Source organism: Nycticebus coucang, chromosome 20 (assembly GCF_027406575.1).
Source record: "Nycticebus coucang isolate mNycCou1 chromosome 20, mNycCou1.pri, whole genome shotgun sequence".
Taxonomy (NCBI): Eukaryota; Metazoa; Chordata; class Mammalia; order Primates; family Lorisidae; genus Nycticebus; species Nycticebus coucang.
Window position 1 is genome coordinate 57,365,347 of NC_069799.1, and position 21,156 is coordinate 57,386,502.

The window sequence follows — 21,156 nt, forward strand, 5'->3', positions numbered from 1 at the left end:
ATCCAAATTAAATGAATGGACCACCCTCTTAATTCTGACCTTTATTTTTTCACATATATTCTAATATAAATATGTACTATTTCCTATAACGGCCAGATTAATATTTCTAAACCATAATTTGTTACCCTTAAAACACTCAGAATAATATGGTAATCGCTCTACACCCTGCTGTAGTAGTCCCCCCTTATCTACAAGGGGATACTTCTAAGGCCCCCCCATGGATGACTGAAACCATGGTGAGCACAGAAGCCTTGTATATACTATGTATTTTCCTACACATACATACCTATGATAAAGTTTATAAATTAGGCACAGTAAGAGATTAATGGCACTAATAGTAAAATAGAATATAACAATATATTGTAATAAAAGTTATGCAAATGTGGTCTCTTTCTCTTTCAAAATATCTTAATACTTCATGGTTGACTGTGAGTAACTAAAACTTCATGGGTAAGATGGGACTATTGTCTTGCCTAAAGGAATGTTAACTGAAAAGGCAGGACCAAGATTGCGGAGAAGTGCATGCTCAAGAGTATGACAGTCTTCAGGCTAAGTTCTGGCAAATAGTGAGTACTCGAGGTCCTAGTAATGAGCAGGAAAGAGTGAGTAATTAGAACCAAAAGATAATGTCATTCCATCATAAATTCATAACCAACCAGAAGTGTAATGGATATTAATAATGGCTAACACACCGCCCTTTCATGTGGATCCCTACACAGCAGTGATTTTCAACTGGTGTGCCATGAAAGGATCTTAGGTGTGCTGTGAAAATTTTTAAAGGTCATTAATGAAATTATTTTTGAAAGACATTCAAAGCACAGTAAATATATCTTTTTAACTCTTTTTTAAAAATCAACATAATTTAAGTGTGCTGTGGAAGTTTAACTGTAGATTCAACTGTGTTATGAAACAAGGTTGAAGAACTCTGCTCTATAGATAGGATTCTTCTATATTGATTCAAAAGTCTTGTGATATATACTGTTAATACAGGTTGAGTATTCTTCATCTGAAATGCTTGGGACCAGAAATTCTTCAGATCTTAGACTTTTTTTTATTTTGGAATATCTGCATATACGTAATGGGATATTTGTGGAAGGCACCCAATTCTAAACATGAAAATCATTTGTTTCGTATATACCTTATACACATAACTGAATTTATAATATTTTAATTTTTCCTTTGGGAATGCTGAATAAATTACATGTTGTGCGTCTGTGGACATTTTTGGTTGGTTTTGTTCTTGAGACAGAGTCTCGCTCTGTTGCCCTGACTAGAGTGCCCTGGCATCAGCCTATCTCACAGCAACCTCAAACTGGTTCAAGCAGTTCTGCCTCAGCTCCCAAGTAATTGGAACTGGGACTACAGGTGCCCGCCACATGCCTTGCTAGTTTTCCTGGTTTTCCTGGTTTTGGTTAGTAGAGATGGGGTCTCACTTTTGCTCAGGCTGGTCTTGAACTCTTGAGCTCAAGTCATACTCCCACCTTGGCCTTGTACATCTGTGTTTTGACTGCAATCCATCAGATGAGGCCAAGTGTGGAACTTTCCACTTCTGGTATCATGTTGACACTGCAAAACATGGATTTTTAGCCAGGCATTGTGGCGGGTACATGTTGTCCCACCTACTCAGGAGGCTGAGGCAAGAGAAAGAGAATCACTTGAGCCCAAGAGTCTCAGGTTGCTGTGAGCTACGACTCCATAGCGCTCTACGCAGGGCAACAAAAAAGATACAAAAAAAGTTCTGGATGTTGGAGCATTTTGAGTTTCATATTAGGGAATTAGGGATGCTCAACCTGTATCTGCCTTTTACAGATGGGAAACTGAGGTGTAGAGATGGTAAATAAGTTTCCCAGGGTCCTACAGGTAGGTTGTAAAACTGGGCTATGGACCCAGATCTTTGGCTCCAAAATCCATGCTCTTGGACCGTACAGTATGTTGTCTCTGCATGTATAAAAGCACCAGTTTCCAAACAGAGTCGTAACTAAAATGAGCATAATTTATAACTCGAGAGAAATGTCACCTGTGTTTAGGGCTCATCTTTTAGCCCCCATGGGTGATCTGCAAATGAGTAAATCCACATAGTGATAAAGGCCTCGACAAACAATGCTGACATTACTATGGAAAGGACTAGAATTTAGATCCTTTCTCTCCCCAGGATTACCATTATTTTCCTGATTTGGTATCATAAGTAGTGGAAAACAGGTTTTTGGAGGTTTTGTAGGAAGTTACTCTAATATCCACTTTTTTTTTTTTTTATTAAATCATAGCTGTGTACATTAGTATGATCATGGAGCACCATACACTTGGTTCATAGACCGTTTGACACATTTTCATCACACTAGTTAACATAGCTTTCGTGGCATTTTCTTATTTTGCTAAGACCTTTACATTCCACATTTACTAGGATTCACATATACCCTTGTAAGATGCACCACAGGTGTAATCCCATTAATCCCCCTCCCTCCACCAACCTCCTCCCTCCCTCCCCTCCCTTTCCCCCTTCTCCCTATTCTTAGGTTGTAACTGGGTTATAGCTTTCATGTGGAGGTCCTATGTACTCACCCTTATTATGAAACTAATGTAGGATCTAATATCCACTTTAAACACCTCCTCCTCCTCCTTGCAATGAGCTAAGTTTAATCCATTGGGTTTATTCTTTCTTCTTTCCAGTAATGCTATTTGGCATTTTTCTTTATGAGTGTACTTTAACTTTCATCTGCTGGTTTTAATTTAACTTGTCATCTTTTTTTTTTCTCTTTTTATGCATGGGCCCAGAGGCCTCTGAGAAAAGGACACAGTTTTTAATAAGTCAAAACCATAAAAACTGGAAAGACCAATTTAAGTGAATGAGTCACGTTTTCAGCAATCTAAGAAGATAAGAAATTCACTTCTAACTTTCAAATTGATCTTCCCTTCAAAGACCGCTAACCCTGGAAACAGGCTGAGGCGTTCTCACACAGGTGGACTTAACAGGGTTAAGGCCATCATTGTGCTTAACTTAGGCAAATGCCTCGTTGGAAGACTGTTGCATGGCAAATATGGGGCCTTTTATGTAAGTTACACAAATGACAAAACATACTGATAGCTCAGGTGACATGTGGCATTTTATAGGGGCACGTAAGGTCTTAACTCAGTGTGGTGTGCAAAGATGAATACTGTTAAGCTTAGAATTTTCTAAGTCAGTGGCCCCAGACAATCCCTAGAATTCCTTGTTTTCCATATCTGGGTGAAGAGGGTTATAATCATGTATTGTTTTTTAAAAAAAAACAAACTCATGTCATGAAAAGTCCATTTCATTCTTTGCCTTTAGTCCTCTCTGATGGAATCTCACAAAGTCTTCCCCATCTCAGCTCCACCTCCATTATTTTTTCTTTCTTTTTCTTTCCTTCCTTCCTTCCTTCCTTCCTTCCTTCCTTCCTTCCTTCCTTCCTTCCTTCTTTTCTTCCTTCCTTTCTTTTTTTTTCCCCTTCCCTTCCCTTTTTTCTCTCTCTCTTTCTTTCTTTCCTTTCCTTGACAGAGTCTCAATCTTTCACCCTGGGGTAGACTACCATGATATCAGACCTCACAGCAACCTCTAACTCTTAGTCTCAAGAGATCCTCTTGCCTTAGCCTCCCTGGTACCTGGGACTGCAGGCACCTGCCACAACACCTGGCTAGTTTTTCTATTTTTTAGTAGAAAAGGTGTCTCACTCTTGCTCAGCCTGGTCTTGAACTCCTGAGCTCAACTAAGCCACTCACCTCAGCCTCCCAGGGTGCCAGGATTACAGGTATCGGCTACTCTTCCAGCCTGCCCCCATTATTTTCTGATGCCACACCCTATAGGATCACTCGAGACATTTATGCACTTAATTACATTTCTCTGGATTTGCTTGTTTATTTGCCACCCGCACCTCCCTAGCTCATGGGCTCTGTGAAGGGAGGACCTACGTCTCGTTAGCTCACCTATGTGTTCTCAGTGCTCGCACAGCATCTAAGACATATTGGTGCTCATATTTATTGGAAAAATTAAAAACAATGAATAAATAAAATCAGGAAGGCAAGGGAAGTTGAGTAGGACATAGATTTCACATGGATGACAGAAAAATCTAATTTCAATTTTGTCATTAGTTGGAGCAATATTAAGTATTACTTTTATGAGACACTTTTTCCCTCTTTCTCTCCCTCTCTCTGGCCCTCTCTTCCTTTCTTCTTTTCTGTCTCTTGGTTCTTGTTTTCCTTTTCACCTAATGATTTGCAAAGTTACAAAAAAGAAATAATCTTAATAAAAATGGGAGAGATCAACTCAATATTTGGAAGCTTTATAATGAAAAGTATTTTAGAAATCCATTTGTAAAAAATCATCAAAATTGCTGTGAGGCTAAAGCATTTTTCACAAGCAAGAACTTACTTGTATGTCCATGGACAATCCCACACTTGAGTAGCATCACAGACACTAGAGGGCAGTCCTGGACGTCCTTGTGGCACTCCTAAAGGCAGACTAAACCCTGCACCCTCACATGGGGTTTAAATCACCCTCAGGACAGTATACCAGATGCTTGGGAACTGGTTGGCTTGTGCAGTTGGGGGACTTCCCCTATGACTATCCCACCTATTTGTGGGAGACTTTAAGTGTCTCTCCTGAGTCCTGTAGACTCCCCCAAGAGCTCAATGAAGGAGCTTTAGAAAAGCTTTTAGGAAGCAAATTCATTGCTGCTGCGGTTATCCAGGGTCCATGAATTTGCCTGCAGCACCAGTCTCAGGAAAGGCCTCTGCTTCTACATCCTAGGGTATGAGGGAGAGGGAAGAAGGTCTCATTTTCCAACTTCAGTGTTCTTTTTCACAAGGATGGGAGTGGTGTGGCTCTGAACTCAAGCACCTTATGGAGACTTATTTTGGGGGGGGTGTTTTAAAGCCCCTTAAATATATTCCTACACCCCCCCTTTTGCACTGGACTTGAAGAGCCAGAGTCCAAATTTAAAACTAAGATGCTGTGAGTCCTAATCCCTTCCCGAAATTTCCTGTAGTCACTTTGGCCAATAATTACTAAAAAGACCCGTTCTACCAAACCCATGGGCATGTGTAGATTTTTCAGGATTCTGCAATGTACTGGCCCTAATTGAACCTGCAGATCATTCCAGAGCCAAATTATAAGTCCAACACTCCCTTCCCCCAAGGGCTTTGACCCACGGGAAGATTTGTCCCCAAATGTCAATGCTTTGGAAGAACATAGTTTTTCTGAATTACCTTCCCTTTAGAGGAAAAATTGTTGTATTTTTATTTTTGTTTAAAGCAGAGCTGTTTTTAAAGGCTTGTTCTAAAAAGGGATCAAGTCGGAGTCTAGTTCTGATGAGTGGGACTCTTCCTCCAGCTAAACCAACTGTGGACTGTGCGTGAACTTTTGCCAGCACGGCAGCCACTGTGGCAGCACTTTTAAAAGTGGCTAATAAAATCATGAAGGGAAATCATAAAGTAGAATTACCAAAAAAATCAAATAGGAAAAGGAAATTTTACTGTGATGAAATTCATCCTCCAGGGACCAGAATGAAAAATTTGTAGACATAAGCTTAGGTCAGCAGAAACACTTAATGGATTTACAAGCTTTTCCCCCTCTAGTAAGTTTTACTAACCAGTCTCAACAAGCAGTTGCTTCTAATAGTGCAGGAAAACCGAGTACAGTTGGGCAGAAGAAAAATCTGAAATCACATCAATTACCCAAAATACAAGAGGAAATATAAAAATCGCCTTCCATTTTTTGTGTGTTCATGTCTTGGCTTCCCTAAAAACACAGTGCTCTCACATTTATTTTAAAAATAGTTTATAGTTAACATATTGAAAGTGTGGGTATATTGATAATCTCAAGGGGATTCTCAGACCTCTTGATTTTAAGACATCACATTTCATCATATAAGGGAATATATTTAAATATATCCAGAAATAATAATCGATCATTATGTTATGAAGGTATTTGGTGAAAGAGTATGCACTAACTGGTTAAATGCTTCTCTGTTTTTAAAGTACTTTGTACATGGCTGTAACTCAGAGATGATTTTTTTCCTGTGGTACTCTTTACTTGTTTATTTTTAGAAAGTTTGGCCCAAATCTATTCCATCTTTGACCTTTGGGTTCTTTTCTTTTTAGGGAAACAACTATGATACCTTTCCCAGTATTAAACATAGTACACATCCTCACAGGCATGAGAAACAATTCCCAGGCTTGCTTTTTCTGACAAATAAATCAGCATTAGTAGATCTTTAAAATGTCCAACTTCTCATTTGACATGAGCCCTGTCTCACTGTCCATGTGTTTCTTTGACTTCTCCAGATCGCACCAGTTGGCATGGTTCCCATGTGTCAGAGCAGTGACGTGTACAAGACACCTATTCAGACTTCACTTCTTCCCTGCAATTACTGCAGTTTCCCGGCTCTGCTTCTTGGAAGGTTCACTATTCTCCCAGGCTTTTGGTCTCCCAGGGAGGCCAAAGAGCTTTGAGTTCGTTTTCTTTTCCTCCACTCTTTGAATACCAACGTGCAGCTAAACCTTTTTCTAAGATCTCTTGGAAAAGCAAAAGTACACAGCTACTTTGCCCGTTCTCTCAAGTACTACAACGCTAGCTGGCCGCCATGGTTAGCCACCAGTGCCCCAGATGAGAGGCAGTAGGTTTGAGCCTCACCTGGGGCCTGATTAAAAAGAGAGAAAATGTCAAGCACTACAACTCACTGGCTTGCCCAAAGTGTCACCCCCCGGCATGGTTTACTATTCGTAGAAAGGTGACTTCTCATTATTATAGCTTTAAGAAAATGGTTCCTAAGGGACCTAACAGCACGAGGAACTGGTTTTGGCATCTGATGGCCTGGGTTCAAATCCTACCACTTACTTGCTCTGTGATCATGCTTATTATTGCGTTTCCCCAGACCTGAATGTCCTCATCTGTAAAGTGCAAAGTGAAAATATTAAGAATATAAACTTGAATACATGAAGAATAAGTCATTTTAGAAGAAAGTAACAAGACTATATCCACTTAGGTGTCAATAAGTAGAATTTGTTTTCCTTACCTACACTGTTTGGAACAAAAAGAATGAACAGGTAAGGAATATGCCAGGAAACTAAGAAAGTGGGTACAATAGTGGATCTGTGGCCCTGTGCAGATGAAAGCTTTGTATCATATGTAACTAGCTCCACCTAATAAGTTGGTACATGGGTCAGGTGTGCGTCTAGAATCATGCTATTACTTTCTGCCTTTTTAGATGTTTCCTATCAACCTACAGCTTGCATGCAATATGACGAAGTTCCAAATTTCAGCATGTCAGTGGCTGGAAAGGATCTAATACAGGTTACTTTCTAGCTTCCGTGTCTATGACCGCTTTGTGTATTATTCCATGAAATTTACGGTGAGGAACATCCTTTTGTTTAATGTTATTTATTTAGCAACTTGACCTGAGTAGCAGACTCTGTGTCCATGGCAAGAATAAAGTCTACCACCTACTCTTAAGTCCTTATCTGAAAAAGGACCATCCAGGTAGGATATCCAGATGTGAAAATCTACCAGACAACCTTCTGATAATATATTTTTAATATTTTTACAAGGACAAGTAAGGACATAAAATGCTAATCAGTCTACCAAGTGGATTCTGATGAAAGGGAGATTAGAAAGTCCAAGTTTTCAGTGGACTTAAATATTTTTCTCTGGATAGACTCTCAAATTGGCAGGGACAGAGTGACCCCACCCCACCCTGCAACCCGAGCTACCGGTCCCAGGCTGCTAACTCACGTTCAGGGAGTCCTGAATCTAACTCAGCCTCTCCCTTCCCACCCTGTTCTCCTGGCCTGAGGCTATTGCTTCTGTTCTCTTCTGAGCAGATACCTTCAGATGTGCCTTGGATTTCTTTCTTTTTGCTATCCATCATCTTCTGATCCTTTCTCTTTTCAACTTTTGTGGCCCTTTCCTTCCCTCAACCAGGTTAAAGTCCTCACCTCCGAGGGCAACTTGGGCAACAGCTCTTTGATTTCTCTTTTTTCTGGTAACTACCCAGGATCCACCCACATACCCACAGACACGCATCCTTGCCTAAACTTTCGGATCCCCTGTGGGTGTGTCCTGTTTCTGCTCTAGAACTGGCTCTGTTGGCCTCAATGTGTGTTCTTGTCATTGAGATCCTCTGCCGGAGATCCATCCAGCCCTGCTTCTCATCACTCCCTGACCCCTTCCTTTTATTCCCACCCAGTGTGCAAGCTTTTCATCTCGGCCTTTGCGTCTTTAATTCCATCCCCCGATTTCTCCTCCTGCAACACCCAAACTACTATTCAAATTCCTACCTAAGTCTGCATCTGCTGGCAAGTGTAAAAAGGCCCCAAATGACAGACTCTTCTGTGTCTGAGGTTCTGTCCGACCCCAGCCCCCTGCAGGGTAATTCATGCTTTCCAGTTTTGTTGCGTGCTAATGGAAGACAGACCAGGCGTCATGTAAGGGCATCTAGAGATGGGTAATATCCGAGGATTAGAACCAAAGTTTGGCCTCGTGGAGATTCCGGCCTACACCCCTCACCCCCGCTGAGGGTAAACTGTAAGTTCCAACTTTCCTACCTTAGCCAGTCTCCATCACAGTCGCACAGGGGTAAGGCGATTGACCACCGAGTCATTTCGTATGCTCAAGGTGCCTTTGAGAAAGACCGACTCAAATCTGGAAGCTTTCTTTGTTTATTTGTCTGCTGTGCCGGAAGGTGGGGAGGTGGGTGGATTCGGGGGAGTTGAGCATTGTTGCATTTCGACTTTGACTCTGAGTGACAGAGGAACAAACCCACGGACGCCAGGAGTCGCCAGGCTGCAGGTGACGCCCGGCCTGGGGGTGGAGTTCGCTTTCACTCTTCCACCCAAGCTGCACCTTGGGGGACAATAGGAGCAAACTCTCGCTCCACGTGGGTCATAGCTTTTTAAAGTAACGTCTTGAGGTGACAGAGGTGGATTGTCCTGGAGATGCCACTGCAGTAGAGACCCGGGAGGCCTCAGCGGGACCAGGGCAGCCCGGGCGTCGCCGGCTCCGCACCCGCCTCTAGGAGGCGCCGCGAGCGCGCGGGTCCCCGCCCGCCACCAGGGAGGGCGAGCGCGCCTGGGCCAGCCCCCGAGCCGGGCGGGCGGGCCGGAGCAGGCGTGGGGCCCTGTCACCGCCGGAGCACTGCGCGCACCGAGCCGGGACCTGGGCATCTGGGGGCCGCCGGGCCGGGGTCCTGCTCCCGCTCCCCGGGGAGCAGCTGCCGGGGCGTGGGGCGATGTGGACTGGGGCCCGCCGCCGTCCCCCGGGCATCCGGGCGCAGCCGCTCGCGCCCCTCTGGTGCCTCTCCGCGGCGCTGGGAATGATGCTGCGCTCCCCTGCCTCGCAGGCGTTCAACTTGGACGTGGACAAGACCACGGTGTACAGCGGCCCCGAGGGCAGCTACTTCGGCTACGCGGTGGATTTTCACATTCCCGACGCCCGCACGTAAGTCACTGCGCTGGGGAAACCCGCTCACGGGTCGGATCGCTCGGTCGCACCGGGGGGATCCTGCCCTGCGCTGCCCTCCCAGGGACCTTCCCACCACCGCCACCAGCCCCCTCTCTTCGCTTCCACACTAGATGTGCCCTGTGCGCTTTGCATAGACACATGCCACTTGCCCAGAACACGCAGGTCCTGGGGAGCCCCCGGGACAAAGGCGAGAACGGACCCAGCAGCCTGCAGCCAGTGAAAGCGACGCCCGCAGCAGGGTCTGTTCATACACACCCTGATGGCGAGTGTCTCTGGGAGCAGTGTGTCGGCCCCGGGCAGCTGGGCTTGGCCCCGGACGCTTTCCCCTCCTCTCTCCATGCTCTGTATCCACACAGCTCCACCTACAGAAGAACTAGGACCCTTTGCACCCTCTTCCAAACCAGGTTTCTGGCGCACGTAGATTTCCGAGAGGAAATCAAGTTTGACAGTTGGTCCCCATCATAAATACGCGTCTGCCCCGCGCGCTTCCTCCAGTCTCGGCGGGCTGCCATGTGCCAGAGGCCGCCTGCTCGGGCGCGCTCTCCGGATGCCCACCAGTGACCTTCTCCAACCCTCTCGCAGAGCCAGCGTCCTGGTGGGCGCCCCCAAAGCCAACACCAGCCAGCCCGACATCGTGGAAGGGGGAGCCGTCTACTACTGTCCTTGGCCCGCCAAGGGGTCCGCGCTGTGCAAGCAGATACCGTTTGACACCACCAGTAAGTGCTGTCTGTCCTTCTCAACTGTGAGTCCTTGTGTGAGCCAAGCTGAGCCTTCCTGGAATCTGCTTCCCACTTGCTGCCTCGGGTCCTCTTTTCGCCCGTCTAATGTGCCTTGTGTAGCGTGGGCCGGTGCAGGTCCCCAGAGAAAGCAACTTTTCCAACCCTCAGTAAAGGCGAGGAAACCGCTTGGTGCCCCTCGAGGAGGGATGATGTTTTGACCCTGAGCGTTCGGACGCATGCTTAGCTGCTTCTGTTTTCCTACTGTTCTGAGATGAGCATTTGCAGGGGGAGTGGATACTCGGGAGAAATACAAATTCTCTTCCCCCTAAACTTGGGAAAAGTATTTCGCTTTGTTTCTCAAGGACAGATCTGGAGAAAGAGACCCTTAGTAGTCGCAGCGCCCAAACTCAGGAGGCGAATCTTAGCTGTAGACCCAGACATCGCTCGCGTTGCCGTTTAATTCCTTATAGAAAGAAAGAATTTTCTTTCAAAATATTAGACGCTGGATGCAAACTAGTACAAGCAGCGTGTGGATGGATTACATTCACTTCCAACAATCCCTAGACAGATGTTTCTTATTTAATTAAAGGGAAAATACATTTTAAACAATTCGGTCTGCTTACGTTTCCTCTGGTGTTTTCTCTCTGGGTCCTGAGAAAATAATTTAAATGTAATGCTTTCAAAAATATTAACACTGAGTGTTTTAATGTGTGCGGCTAAAACGTTATGAATTCTTAAGGTACATGGTATCAGAAAGCAGGTATCTCTTTCCAGAAAAAATGTCAATATGTCAGATCAAATACCAGTCTCTGATGAACAATCATTTAAAATACCTTTTGCACCACACAACTATTTTATGACATCATTTTTTAATTTCTTTGTATTTTTTATTGGTAAGTTAGTATGCCCATAGAATTTGTGTAGACTTTCCATTTTCACCAAATTTTTATGAAGTTGGCTAAGTGATATTTGTTACTTTAATTTGTATCTTTTATGTTAAAGGAAGAAATAATTTCAGTTCTATAAATATAGAAATCATTCCAAAGTGGGGGGAAAAAATCCTTTGTAAGCATTACCTTGAATTTTGACCAAATTAGGAAAGTATCTTTTAAAGTCATCTTAAAATTGTATTTTTTATTCCTGTCTGTCTATATATGGTCATAATGGCTTATTTATCATTTTATTAAATAATTCAGTTATTTCTGATCAATTTTTATAAGATTGCACTTTTAAATATTAGTATTCAGCAACTAGAAAAATTAAATCTTTTTTTTTATTAAATCATAGCTGTGTACATTAATGCGATCATGGGGCACCATACACTGGTTTTATAGACCATTTGACACATTTTCATCACACTGGTTAACATAGCCTTCCTGGCATTTTCTTAGTTATTGTGTTAAGATATTTACATTCTACATTTACTAAGTTTCACACATACCCTTGTAAGATGCACCGCAGGTGTAATCCCACCAATCCCCTTCCCTCAGCCCACCTGCCCCCTCCCTCCCCTCCCTTTCCCCCTTCCCCCTGTTCTTATGTTATAACTGGTTTATAGCTTTCCTGTGAAAGCCATAAATTAGTTTTATAGTAGGGCTGAGTACATTGGATACTTTTTCTTCCATTCTTGAGATACTTTACTAAGAAAAATATGTTCCAGCTCCATCCATGTAAACATGAAAGAGGTCAGGTCTCCATCTTTCTTTAAGGCTGCATAATATTCCATGGTGTACATGTACCACAATTTATTAATTCATTCGTGGATCGATGGGCTCTTGGGCTTTTTCCCTGACTTAGCAATTATGAATTGGGCTGCAATAAACATTCTGGTACAAATATCTTTGTTATGATGTGATTTTTGGTCTTCTGGGTATATGCCTAGTAGAGGAATTACAGGATTGAATGGCAGATCTATTTTTAGATCTCTAAGTGTTCTCCAAACATCTTTCCAAAAGGAATGTATTAATTTGCATTCCCACCAGCAGTGTAGAAGTGTTCCCTTTTCTCCACATCCGCGCCAACATCTCTGGTCTTGGGATTTTGTGATATGAGCTAATCTTACTGGAGTTAGATGATATCTCAAAGTAGTTTTGATTTGCATTTCTCTGATGATTAAAGATGATGAGCATTTTTTCATATGTCTTTAGAAAAATTAAATCTTTTGATGTTAAGCTGTGACTGAAATCTTTTAGTTATTTTACCAGGATTTGAGCAACCTCTTCTGATTACTAATTTAGGAGTAAGGTTCCTAAATCAAAATAATTAAACAATTATAAAATTAATACTATTTTAATTCATGCCAGAATTATTTCTATTATATTTTGAAAAGTATTTTAAATTCAGACCTTGACAAAGACCCAAGAGATTAGTATTATTTGATGTTACATTAAGGAAAATGAATACTTCTATTTTGAGACGTGTTTAATGTGTTTTCACTAAGAAGCAACCTACAGTCATAGCAATGAATTTAATAACCTTCTCGGACAGTCTTTTAATAAATAGAGATCAAAATAGAATATGTTTCCTTTGATATCAGGAAGATCGATGTCTGCCCAGAGTGGTTACATCTGAATAACTTTGTAAATACTAATCCCGGTAGATGTCATGGTTCAATAGATAAGAACCAGGGGATTCAGATATCTGAAATAGCCCACAGGAATGCATTTAACCCTTTCTGTAGCTGGATCATATTTGCGATGAAATGGAGGCACATCAGTAGAATTTTGGTGGTGTAATGAGGGAAATAATGTGGGAAAAAAAGATCCGTGTTACCTGGAGAAAATTGGTGGCTGCTTTTGTGCAGGTTAGGAAGACATCTGGATGTCTCAAAGAACTTTAAAGATAAGTACTATTGGCTCTATACTATATTTTATTTTACTTCTAAATGGATGTAGCTTTTCCTGATAGATGACAAATGTTCTCGTCCTACTATTACACCCATCAACCGTAATTGCTGTAATTTGGGGTTTCTTAAATGGAACAAAGTCAGGGAAAGAAAGAGGGAGGGAAATCGATATCCCTGAAATAATTGAGCAGGAAATTAAAGGGGAAAAAATGCAAGGCAGGAAAGGCTACGCAAAGTTTGTGAGTAATGACTGGTCCGTGACGGAATGAACAAATCCGTGACCTACCTGTAAAAGACAGGGGAGATCCACTAGGAGAGATGGAAATAGTTGGGAAAAGAAAGTTCCCCATGTCAGCCATCAGGGGGTACTATGGGCCCAGAAACCTTGATTGCTAGTGGGAAAAGCTTGGAAATGGGCACTGGGAAAAGCTCCCCTAGACCACAGCTCAGCGTTTCCTAACAAGAGGTTGCCACCTGCACTATACCTCATCTTTACCAATTGTTTTATCCACCTGCCCTCAGACAATGCACCTAACAGTGGCTGCCACTGATTCAAAGTTGTGAACATAAACAAGGTTTAGCAGATGCCAGTGTAGTGACTTCCAATCTGAGCATTACCGTGGGGGCGGAGTGGAATCTTGGAACCAAAGATGAAAGGTGGGCTGGACTCTGGGTCTTACAGTCAGTGTGGCCAGATGCACTCCCTTTATTAATTGTCACTATGTACCAGTCCACAAACCAAACAAATAAGAAACAACTATGTAAAAGTCATTTGAAGAATAAGGAAACTGACAACAAAGGTACACCCACCACCGTACAATGGTAAGCAGTAAACCGAGGATTGGAACAGAGGTCTGCCCACTCCAAAGCCTACCTCCTCAGCATGCCTTCCTTCCAGAAATGGAGAGAGGATTGATTCTAATAAAGCGTAAGTTCAGCATCATGGCTGAGCCCTGGAAGAAATGGTTTGCCTTCCCTTCCTTGACTTCACAATTCAAATTTTGGGGGGGCATCATAGCTCACAGCAACCTTGAACCCTTGAGCTCAAGCAATCCTCTTGACTCAGCCTCCCACACAGTTGCACCATAACACCTGGCTATTTTTAGAGACGGGTTTCACTCTTGCTCAGGCTGGTCTTGAACTCTGGAGCTCAGGCAATCCACCCACTTTGGCCTCCCAAGTGCTAGGATTACAGGTGTAAGCCACTGTGCCAGTCCTATCACAAATTCAAATTTAATTAATGCTCCAGAGAAAGGTTGAAAAGAAAAAGCAGTTTGGTAGAAAGGTTGTAGAAACCAGAGATTTAGAAGCAGGCTTCGTGTTGGTGGGAATTATTGCTAATATTCCCTGTAAGGACATCTGTGACTCTGCTGGTCTTTCACCCCATCTACTTTTACTATTACATCTGAATGAAGACATCCTAAGTAAATTTGAGCTTTTAATAAAGCTCGTCCAGGTCTTGAGGTATCTACAATTTAGTGTACTGCTGTGGTGACCTACTAAATTCTCTCAGCCTAGACATTGAGGAAGACTGACCTATAATTTAGTCCCTGAATCTGGTTGTGCTCTTGTATCGCAATTTAAGATCAACTGCTTTTTTAAAAACTGTCTTTTATTTACATTTATTCATTTATTTACTTATTTATTTATTTGGAGACAGAGTCTCATTCTGTGGCCTGGGTAGAGTACTGTGGCCTGACAGCTCACAGCAACCTCAAACTCTTGGACTCTAGAGATGCTCTTCCTCAGCTTCCTGAGTAGCTGGGACCACAGGCGCCTGACACCATGCCCAGCTAGCTTTTCTATTTTTGGCGGGGATAGGGTCTCCCTCTTGCTTAGGCGGGTCTGGAACTCCTGAGGTCAGGCAATCCACCGCCTTGACCTCCCAGAGTGCTGGGATTAAAGGTGTGAGCCACCACTGTGCTGGGCTCAAAACTGCCTTTTTGTTTGATTCTTTTCATTAAATAATCCTTACGTATTTTTACCTTGTCCTATAACTGGGATTTTTTGGAAACTATTTCTCTTGATAAACACAAAACCAGAGGAGGCTTGGAGTAGCCTGGCACTTCAAATGCATGAATACTATTAAATTCTGTGGTGCTTTCAAGTACAGAAAAGGGAAACTTTAACGGAGCACATGGTGGCGGGGGAGGTGCAAAGAGTAGATAATTTTCCTGCTCTGTTCAAAATCAAGTACTTCCAAAAAAGCACTTCTCTCGTCTCCTTTCTGTCTTTCCCTTTTACTTCAATAGAAAAAGAATTCCTCCCATCACCAAATTAATTTCTTTCACTTTTGTCTCAGGAAGTCTGTAAACGACGTCCCGTGTCTTAAACCGCTTAAGACATCACGTCTGCTGGATTCATGCTTCTCACTTCTAAATCGATTCCCAGGTTCATTTCTTCTTTTTCCTACCCTTTCTAAACCAATGTGTGCACTAAATAAGGATTGTTAGATGATAATCCTCAGTCAGATAGGGAAATGAATGAAACCAGGAAAAAGGCACCTTCCCTTTGGAATGATGGAAAAACATATTGCAACCATAGTAACAAACACACACGGTACAAATATTCTTCTTAAATGCTCTGGGAAAATGTTCTGAGGAGAAAAGATAATGGTGTGTGGTAATGCATGATGGCAGTCATCACAGTATTAATAATAACGGAGAGGCAATTACAGCTGGGAACCATTCACAATTTGGGACCCTCAAAAAAAAATGGGCCGGAAGAAGTGGGAGGTGCCATTGAGAATTGGAGGTCAGCTGAGCAAAGACTACTAGAATTTTCCTGGCCTCAATTTACTGTCTCTGTGTTAAAAAAAAAAAAACTTAAGATGGAGGACAATTTGGTTAGGATATTTCAAAGCTCGGGATGGTAAGATTTTTGTTGTCATTGCATTTTAGCTTGGAGACCGGACACCTCTGTTTTGGGGAGGGTCTGTTTTCTTTTGTGTTGAGTAAGTCCACAGTAAGAAGCAGCTTAAAGCATCTGGCTCCGTGACTGGCACAGGGCTGGTTTTTGATAGTGTTGGGTGTGCCCTCTTTTCTCATAGGAGGGTTGGGAAACATATTGCTCACATAAGTCTTCCTTCTTTAGCCTCCCCAGAAAGAAATCAGTTTTTGTTCAGAAACAAAGAAAAGGAAAACGTAGGTCAGAGTTACCCCAGAAATGACAGAGGAAATAACAGAAATGGGACAGGCCTCGGAGACATCAGAAATCTGTGCCGTAGTAAATTCAACTGGAAAGTGACAAAGGACGGAGGATTAGCTACTCCTTTTAAGAATTAATAATGCTGTATGTAGAGTAGGTTTTGGTATTCATAAAAAAGTTACCCATACACATATCCAGGGTGGACCTAAGGTATATGTGCAATTTAAATTTAAATTGCAACCTTTATGTCCACTTTGTGTGTATATACAGTTAAGTCTCTGTAAGTTGACCCCCCCCCCAAGGGACTGTAACCAACTGGTCAACATACAGAAGTGGTCAACATAGAAACTAGGCCTACTGTACTGATACGTACGTGTGGTACATGTCTGGTCTATGAAAATGAGGTCAATTCAAGGATGTGGTCAGTAGGGAGGGGTCACTTATGGAAGTTCTACAGTACACACACACAGAGTATTTGCTGAAATCTTCCTCTGCTAAGTGCTGTTCCAAATGCGTCCTCCAGGGTGGCTTAGTGGAGCATATATCTTCCTTATTCTAGAAGCGATTCATGATGGTTACTATGCCTGGATATGCCCAACGGGGCGACCAGCATCCCTAAACTTCTCTCAGCTGACTCCCTTCCACTTCTATGTGACGGAACACACCTGAGTCTTGATACGAGAAAGGACGAGGCAGTGTCCCTCCAGCACAGAGCAGCTGAGGAAACAACTAGAAAAAGGGAGTCCTTGAAATTCCAAGTAGAAATGGGAAACAGATCTGCTCTACAACGAGTTGAAAAGTCTGAACATTAGGCATCTGTTGCTTTATCTGCAGAATTCTTTCAAGAAGCTGAAAGTCTGTGTACGGGAACAGGCTTCCAGGTCCTTGGCAGGAATATTTTGGGTAAAAGCTGCAGCATTCTGGGAAAAATATCTCGAAATTATCTTGAAAGGGTCTCGCAATTATTCTGGAAGGAGAAAACCACACTTTGACATTTAAGCTGACTGGCTGAGACGTGCACCTTCAAGCACTCTCCCTGTTGTATCTAAAGAGTCCTGTATCTGTAGACGGGTTGGTGGAGAGAGCCGCCAACATTTCCGGAATGCCCAGCTCAAGTGCGCTCTGATGGGCGCCATTCAGGTACATGAACACGGATTTTTTGAGAACGATAGATAAAATACTAATTATCGGTTGTATTAAAAGCACACATTCATCCTTCAACCAGCACGCATGTTTAGGACACTTAAAAATAATGGTTAGTATTTTTCAAAATTAAGTTTAAATACATATTTACAAAGAACATAAGTATGCGTAAAGCAAGGTATACCTCCGTAATGATATCCTAAAATAGATTTTAAATCCTTTCAATTCTAATTTACATCACGAGGAGATTTAAGACATGCAAGCAAATTGCAAATCACTGAAGGAGTTATACTCAAAACCTGACACGTGTAATACACCAGTTATGGATGCTGTGGAGTTCGGGCAGCCAGTTGACAGATGAATATCACTAGATGGTCAGGAAGGAAAAGAGCTTACCCTTGAACCTGGTGGACGTGGGGTCTTGGATATTTGGTGTTTTGGTTCAAAAGTCTGCCAATTCAAGAAACTTTTGTAGATCCATAAACACTGGCAAATGTGACCCTTTACCCTTTTAATTATTTTAGTAAACATAAGACATAGATGACAAAAGTATATCTTTTTAGCGATGATTATCAGGCATTGGGAGTGGAGGGTTAGGGGAGCTGATTGAAAAAGGGCAAGTGGTGGAACTGTATCTTGATGGTGGTGGCCAGTACCCAAGTACATGTATGTGTCAAACCCACAGAGCTGTATATCACCAGGAATGAATTTTATAAATATAGAGATAAAATAAATTATATGCTATATTAATGTAATAATATCAGAGAAAATAAATGTAGACCTAAATATATAAATGAAAACAAGAAAAAAATGAAGAGGCAAAACACCTCAATGACAAATGCAAGGGAGTTCCATATTTGCTATGATAATTGACTTTGGTTTTGTGAGCCTCGCTGTGAGCATGTGGACAGGGAGCTCTCAGACCATGGGAAGGTCTGATAAAACAATATTGTAAGGACACATAGCGTCCCTGAGGAGCAGAGGCCCACGGCCACTAAATGAGCGTGAACCATTAGTCAGATCAGCACGTAGAAACTTCTTTCACATTCTTGATGTAAAGGATGTGTTCAGAATGTGTTTGGTAAGAGAACTGTGAATGAAAACACGTCAAATAAGAAGACCTTTATGCAACGAAGTGTTACATTTGTGTGATTCCTGTGTCCTTATGACATTCAGGCACGGGATGCCCTCCTATGTAGTCACTCAGCTAAAGAGACTTCATGTCAAACACATGATTGTATTTTTATCAAAACTAGTAAAACGATAGCACAGTCATTTGCTTATTAATATTTGTTCAATTTGATTCTTTAGCGCTGATATTTGACATGTGCACACACGGATTTGACTGTGACACTGCAGAAACCCCTGTGGCAATGTGATCTGATTTCTAAGACATACCAACACCAGAGAGAGGGGGCATCACCATTGCTACAGGAATAGGTTTACTTAGGGACTCTGAAAGGCTCACATTACACACAGCGTTTCATCCAGGTAGAGCGGGGTAGGGAGGGAGGCCAACCTGCTGGAGCCGGGGGGTGGCTCCATCCCGCCATCTCACTGCCATCTCTGTGACGTTGCTAATGTCTCCAGCCTGACATCCCCCTCTAGCCACACTGCCGCCCCACTTATCTCCGTATCACAGCGTGTCACAGTACAGCTGCTCTGCTAAACACGGCAAAAAGCTATCACATACATGTGTTGCCCCTCACCTGGTGCCTCTTTCTTAACCACCCAGAACACTTCATCTTCTAGTAATACTTTTCTGGTACTTCTGGCTTCTTCCTTCCTACAATTCCCAACAAAGCAGGACAAATGTTTTCGAAATGAATTCTGACGTGGCTGCATAACACTAAAAAATTAGAAGGAGTAATGTTTTTGAACAGCCTCTCTATAGATAGTCAATTAAATTACGGCATAAATAATGTAAATATTGTATAACCATAAAAATGAAGTCTACAAGGAATCAGTATTAATAGGGGAAGATAGTTTTGTTTTAATGTCAAGTGAAAAGGATACCATTTTTAAAAAGTGTCCACAACTTCTTCAACAGTACAAGAAGGGGAATGCAATCAGAGGCTGTCTTTGGGAAATGAGAATAAAACTAAGAATTTTTTCTTTTTTCTTTTTTTGTTTGAGATAGAGTCTTAGTTTGTAGCCCTCAGTAGAGTGCTGTGGCATCACAGCTCACAGCAACCTCAAACTCTTGGGTTTCAGCCATTCTCTTGCCTCAGCCTCTCAGGTGCTGAGAGACTTACAAGTGCCCACCATGATGTCTGGCTATTTTTCTGTTGTTGTTGTAGTTGTCATTGTCATTTAGCAGGCTCAGGTTAGGTTTAAACCCGCCAGCCCCTGGGTATGTGGCTGGCGCCCCTAACCACTGAGCTATGGGCACCAAGCCGTTTTTTTCTTTTTGTAATGTTTTCTCCCCTTGCTTTCAAAACCATGAATGGATATCTATTTATCATCAGGAAAAATAATGATAAAGATAAACATGCAAAAAATTCTAATTGAAATTACTGAGTTCACTGATGTGCTGTAAAGATTAATGATAAACGATCAGAATTAAAGTGCTAGTCAGCAGACAACAATCTCAGTAGCTCCTTCTTCCATCTTGGGCATTGATTGCAGAGCACTTTAGAGATGTGTTCATTTATGTCTAGGTGCTTATATTACAAAATGCTAAATAAAAACCAAGGACATGGGCAGCGCCTGTGGCTCAAAGGGGTAGGGCGCCGGCCCCATATGCCGGAGGTGATGGTTCAAACCCAGCCCTGGCCAAAAAAAAAGAACCCAAGGACATTTTCAGTAACAGTAGCCTGTTATTGTTATTGCTTTCATTCTCGATTTTCTCTAAATCAATAGAAATAGAGACTGAAATGACAGTTTTTTCAGACTTTTAGAATACAAGAAGCTGTTTGTGAGCGTGACAACTTTTGAGCATGTCCGGCTGAGATGGGCAGAAGTTAATTCACAATCTGCTCATACTGCAATCGGTTCACAAAACTGGTTAGAGGAAACCATTAGAAAAAGTTAGAGTGAGCATCATCTAGATAATTCTGCAGCCCTTGAGTTATAGAAGGCATTTGATAGAATCAAAACATCCTGGCAAACTCATGAAGCAGTGTTAAATTTCACAGCCTGAATCGGTGTTCAGTTATTAATCTGTTACATGCAATAATGACATTTTTAAAAAAAAAGTATGTATGGGTCAAATGCAAGTTATAAAATCTACTTAGAACATTTCTTCTGGGGTACCCTGTTCTACTCAATCCCAGCTATTTACGAACCTTCTGTAAAGGTATGTCTGTTTACAGGAGTTAAGAGTGTGTCAACATACTAGTCAGCCCTGTTGGTTGACAAGCAAAAAGTGAGAAGTTGGGGCACAGAGATAAAGAACGCGGCCAAGTGGGAGCAGCAGTCCCCAAATATCTTCTACACTAGTCTTCTGAGGGAGAATGAGAAGAAGAAAAGGTCCCATGCCAGATAAGTCTGGAAATGGCTGCCCTTGCTCCCCTTCTGTGAGACTCATCATGCCTTTCTCTGTGGCAGGAACCAGGACCACATGAAGTAAAGAAGCCCCTGGATTCACAGGATGGGAGTTCTGGTGACGTTTATTATTTCTCCTCACTTTTGTTAGACCAAAACAGGCCCAGGAAGAGCTGTTGAAACACATGACCCCAAATCTCTGGCTTAACCAAACTAAGGTTGATTTCCTGCTCACAGTCCGTGGTTAGTAGGAGTTGATAGGGAGGCTCGGCTAGTTCAGGCCAGCCAGGGGCCCGGGCTCGTGGAGATTCTTTCTTGACCCCTGTATCTAGGATCAGCCTTCC

At 42.5% G+C, this 21,156-nt stretch overlaps 1 protein-coding gene across 3 annotated transcripts in view; it reads left to right on the plus strand.

Annotated features, from left to right (window-relative positions):
• The first annotated feature begins 8,772 nt into the window (after window positions 1-8,772).
• ITGA8 (integrin subunit alpha 8) overlaps window positions 8,773-21,156 on the plus strand; it is a 184,592-nt gene continuing 172,208 nt past the window's right edge. Inside the window, exons 1-2 of one of the 3 annotated variants that reach the window (XM_053572185.1) lie at window positions 8,773-9,448; window positions 10,055-10,188. In XM_053572185.1, the coding sequence (XP_053428160.1) occupies window positions 9,240-9,448; window positions 10,055-10,188 (343 nt within the window). In that variant the 5' untranslated portion in view covers window positions 8,773-9,239. The remainder of the gene's footprint in view (window positions 9,449-10,054; window positions 10,189-21,156) is intronic. The other 2 variants (XM_053572183.1, XM_053572184.1) reach the window with 2 other exon arrangements.